Source organism: Cibotium barometz, chromosome 49 (genome assembly GCF_041138505.1).
Source record: "Cibotium barometz isolate CiBa-2024 chromosome 49, ASM4113850v1, whole genome shotgun sequence".
Taxonomy (NCBI): domain Eukaryota; kingdom Viridiplantae; phylum Streptophyta; class Polypodiopsida; order Cyatheales; family Cibotiaceae; genus Cibotium; species Cibotium barometz.
The window spans coordinates 41,008,016-41,013,296 of NC_141094.1; the positions used below are offsets into that span (position 1 = coordinate 41,008,016).

Here is a 5,281-nt window from a genome sequence, read left to right on the forward strand (position 1 = left end):
GAATTCTATTAACAAAAATAGCCCAAGGAGCTAAGAATAGATGTGCGTACAAATTGGGTTTACTTTTCCCACTTTTTTTGGGGCATTACTTTACATGTTTTTAACCATATCAAAATCCCTAAGGTTTGTACATATAAAAACCTTTGCCTAAATGTAATTGCTAATGGGCCTCGTTACATAAAATAACTTTGTGTACATTTGCACATGTAATGATCTTGTGCACATTTGTACATTCCATTAAGCCGAATCTTATACAAATTAAATCAAACATGTTTTTGTACGATTATTAATTCATCAAAAATATGATAAAATATATATACATGTAACAATTTGACATTAAGCACATTGTAAGAGTGCTTTATATGTTATAATGCCATCTTACAAAAGTTATTAATAGGGGATCATCACCAATAAAACCTTTATTAAAAGATCTTATTATCAAATTTGTCACCATCTTTTAAAATACCAACAACATATTTCAATTTTTTGTGCTTCAGCAAATATTCTTGGTTTGGTGGGAAGAGGAATTTTTTTTACAAGATCCCTAACCCAGAATTGAAGAATTTAAAGTTAAAAGGCATTCCATGTCCCTCCTACAAACGCAAGTAGACCTAGTATTATCTAGGTGTTATTAATTTAGCATTTCCCAAATATTAGTGTGAGTGAAAGATGTAGGAAACAAGGGGAATTATTGTAGACCTCCTTATTCTTGAGGTCATAGTAGGTGTGAAAGGGTATTAAGGTACCTTCGGGTGAGCATGGGAGGCCTTGACCATATAATATGCAAGTAGAAAAAATTTGATATGACCTTTTCTAATTTTACATTGAGGGGTAGTGTTAGAATTTGGGTTAAATGGCAATGCCAAATTGTTATATTGTAATGATGAAGGTCTCAAGGTTGTTTGTAAAAGGATAAAAGGTGTAGAAGGATCTAGAGATTTGGTAAAAAGCGTATGAGTTGATCGATGAGGATGCTACTATGAAATGTCTTTGAGGTGGGTGGTTCTTGGAGTCCTAATATATTGATGTATTTGGCTATCATTTTATACAAGGAAAATGATTGTGAGTGTCTTGCACATGATTAGTGTGCAGTAATGTAAAGGTGATATTAATCTTATTTGGGCATCATAATCTTCCAACATGACATCCATTTCCTTTAATATGCCTTAGAATCATGTTTTCTTTTTCTTCAAGTGAAGCAAATCGAGTTGAATTTGTATCTTTGTAAATATTCTAGAGGATTTTCTATTCCTCCATTGAAAAATTAGCCAAGTTTATATATGGGATCATATGGTCATATTGATCATACATAATGCTCTTTGGTGTGTGTGTGTTTATGGGTTTGTATATATATGTTATCTCATTGCTAGATTAATAGATATTAGCACTAATATTCTACATCAAAGAGAAAAGATGCAAAGATGGATACACCAAAAGGATGTATGATCAAGCTATGAAGCATTAGTGTCCACATCTCCAACTTGGATGGGTACTCATAATGGCCCGACAAAGTATTTATGATCAAGCGATGAAGCATTAGTGCCCATATCTATAACTTAGATGGGCACTCATAATGGCCAACAAAGTATTTACGATCAAGTGATGAAACATTGGTGTCCATATCTATAACTTGGATGGGCAGTTGTAATGGCTCGACAAAGTATTTACGATCAAGTGATGAAACATTGGTGTCCATATCTATAACTTGGATGGGCACTTGTAATGGCTCGATAAAGTATTTATGATCAAGTGATGAAGCATTGGTGTCCATATCTATGACTTGGATGGGCACTTATAATGGCTCGATGTAATATTTATGGCGATTCTTGCTCCAAAGGAAAAGGCTACAAGCTAAGCTAAACTCCCTAACAATTTACTTTCATGGATATATTAAGAGATTAATTAGTGTATGAGAAATATGCCATTTATAAGTCATGGGTGCTCGATTGGCCACACTTAAAGTGTGTGAACACATAAGGCTTGTATATAAGTCAACTTTTCTAATACACACTCTCCTATTGTGCTATTGAGTTTTACTCTTGCTTCTCTACTCTATCCTTATGCTTCTGTAGCTACCATCCGTTTAGAGAGAAGTGTGTGTTTATGGCTTACAATAGGTGTAAGAGAGAAATGCGTGTTTATAGCTTACAATAGGTGTAAGAGAGAGGTGTGTGTAGTTATGGCTTACTTTAGCTAATCCCATAAGCAAGTTGCTTACAATAGGTGTAAGAGAGAAGTGTGTGTATTCATGGCTTACTAGCTAATCCCATAAACAAGTTGCTAAAGAGCTAAATGGAACACATAATAAGGGGCTCTCTTTGTAAACTCACATGTAGGGGAAGAGAAAAAAAATTGTATTCATTCCCTTCTATTTATTCTCTCCCTAGCCTTGTCCATATGACCTTTCAACTTCCATAACAGCTTCTTACCCTACGTCTCCATGTTTATCTAACTCTCACACATGTTTAACTCCTAACCAGTTCTTGATGTGTAACTCCTAACCACTTTTTGCTATGACATCTTGTAACTCCCACACATGTGTAACTCCTAACTACTTCTTGATGTGACATTAAGTAACTCCTATGGCTAATGACATAATCCCATGCTTTGTTGAAATATACCATAGGATATGGGGGCAACCAAATGGCACACGTGAAGGAATAGGGTGTCAATCCATCTGTCTAATAACAGAATGCCATCTCCTAGTTGAGGGGGGGACATGGTTTGTTGGGCTCTCTCCATTGCAAGGATGAACAATATTTAGGGACAGATTTTGTTGGTCACTCTCCTATGTACATTGCAGCCATAGCCATTATGATCTAATAATAGGTTGCCACATGTTAGTTGAGGGATGGATTTTGTTGGGCACTCTCCTGTGTACATTGCAGCCATTATGATCTTATAATAGGTTGGCACCTCCTAGTTGAGGGATAGTGTTTGTTGGGTTCTCTCGTGTGTACATCACATTTGCAATTTTGGGGTTTGGGGGTGATACTCAACCCTCAAGTTTTGAAGTTAGATGTACATTGCACGAAGGGTGGATCAAAATTTGGATAAAACAACACTCGAATCTGAAGTTTGGACTACACCCCTAGATGTTGCCAAGGAGGGTGATGAATATTTATTGGGATAATTACATTAATCCAAGGATGGAGGGCGACAGATCCAATGAGCATAACGCGCGCTTATATTGCTTTGGTGCCGAGCCGGTGTGTGTGTGTGTGTGTGTGTGTGTGTGAGAGAGAGAGAGAGAGAGAGAGAGAGAGAGAGAGGGGCTTTTGAAAACGAAGAAGAGAACATGAACTAGAATTCTGATATGGGTCTTTGGATAGCTGTTTTACCGTTGATTATCATAGCCTTATATTACTGCTTCCGTGCTCAATGGGTTCGGAAGTCACGAAATATACCACCAGGCAGCTTAGGTTGGCCGCTGATTGGAGAGACCCTCCAGTTCTTGGGTCGGAAAAACACCACCTACAGCTTGGCCACGCCCTCTCCTTTCTTGTCTGAGCGCACAAAACGGTAATAGCTTGATAATCTAGGTTAATTACAAACCCTAATCACGGGAATTGATGTAAGCCTGCGTTCATGGATTAATGCAATCTTTGGAGGATTTAGGTTGATTAGACCAGCATGTGTCGATAGAATCTATGCTTGGTTATCCCAACATTTTGTTTTTTTGATTAAAAACGTAATTAAGAACCGTTGATTCTGTTGTAAGCAATTTGATTGTGCATCTGTGATTAGTAGAATTTCTCCCATGGCATGAAGCCATGCAATTGATGGTAGAAAGTACTAGGGCATGATAAGTATGTTAAAAAGCTTTTTGATTTAACATGATTGTGCAGATAAAAAGTTTTTTAATTTAACATGATTGTGCAGCTATGGAAAGGTGTTCAAGACCCACCTGCTTGGGATGCCCACCATTGTGTCTGGTGATGAGGAGCTGAACAGGATGGTGTTGCAGGGAGAGGACAAGCTGGTGGAGTGCAGCTACCCGAGCTCCTTCCGCGCCATCCTGGGCGATGGCGCCATGGTGTCGGTGCATGGGACCCTTCACAAGAGAATGAGGGCCATCCTCCTCTCCTTCATGATGAGCAAGGCCAAACTCTCACAGAACTTCTTACAAGATATTCAAGACGTTGCCCTCTGGACGCTGTCCTCGTGGGAGGACAAAGGCATAGTGTACGCCCAATCCGAGGCAAAAAATGTAAGATTTAATGACAGACAAAACAGCTCACCATGGAGATGTCCATCTTAGCATAAGACCGGCCTTCAGTTCCCTCCTTGATTTAAGAGAGGCTTTCTGTTTTCTTTGCTGGAGAAGAGCTGATGTTAGTAATAGCCTGCATGGAGATATCAACCTTAGGATATGAAGAGGTGGTGATAACAGTCTGCATGGAGATATCAACCTTAGAATATGCTACTAAATAGCTTGCCTGGGTATAGGAGATGGTGATATAAGCCTGCTATTGTATCAATGTCATGGAATATCAACCTTAGGATATCAAAAGGGGCTTAACCTAATGATCAGTTTACTGTTTTGTTGAAGGGGAGGAGCCCCTTTCAAGGCTTTATTACTTTTAAGGGTTGACCTCAGGACATTTAGGATTTTCCTCCCTTTAGCAAAAGACATCATTATAATTGGAGTACTTAGGATATGATCACTTTGCTTGCCATTAGAGGTACTTGTGTTTTTGATCTGACAATAATTGTTTGTTTTTTGGGGTGCAGTTCACATTTAATTTCACAGCCTTGAAGCTTTTGAGTTTCCAACCCGGGCATGCCCTCACTGAAACCATGTTGCAAGCTTACAAGCATTTCTTGGAGGGGCTCTACTCTGTGCCCATCAATATGCCAGGGACAAGCTATCACCGGTGTCTCAAGGTGAGGTGACCAAACCAAATAAAATATGGCAAATCTCAATCCACTAAACTTACACATCTTCTCTCGAATCGGAAAATGTGTGAAAAAGTGACGGTGGTTGCAGGAGAGAGCTAAAATCAAGCAAATTATTGAGGGTGAGATGGAGAAGAGGAAAAGCAGTAGCAGTCTTGGTAAAGGCAATGACTTTTTAGAGGCAATCCTGGATGACTTGGATGAGAATGGGGAACACCTGCCCAAAGGGATCGTATCCGATCTCATGATTGCCCTCTTCCTAGCTGGCCATGAGACTAGCTCTATCATCATCACTGTTGCCATCAAGCTTCTCATGGAGCATCCTAAAGTCCTACAAGAATTCAAGGTCAATATAAACCCTCAATTCAAATGAGGTTCCAGT

The 5,281-nt window shown here is 39.0% G+C and overlaps 1 protein-coding gene across 1 annotated transcript in view; it reads left to right on the forward strand.

Moving 5' to 3' along the window:
• The first annotated feature begins 3,249 nt into the window (after window positions 1–3,249).
• Window positions 3,250–5,281, forward strand: part of LOC147610593 (cholesterol 22-monohydroxylase CYP90B52-like) — a 4,127-nt gene continuing 2,095 nt past the window's right edge. Inside the window, exons 1-4 of the mRNA XM_086786262.1 lie at window positions 3,250–3,522; window positions 3,883–4,210; window positions 4,735–4,887; window positions 4,991–5,245. Of these exons, the coding sequence (XP_086642388.1) occupies window positions 3,317–3,522; window positions 3,883–4,210; window positions 4,735–4,887; window positions 4,991–5,245 (942 nt within the window). The 5' untranslated portion in view covers window positions 3,250–3,316. The remainder of the gene's footprint in view (window positions 3,523–3,882; window positions 4,211–4,734; window positions 4,888–4,990; window positions 5,246–5,281) is intronic.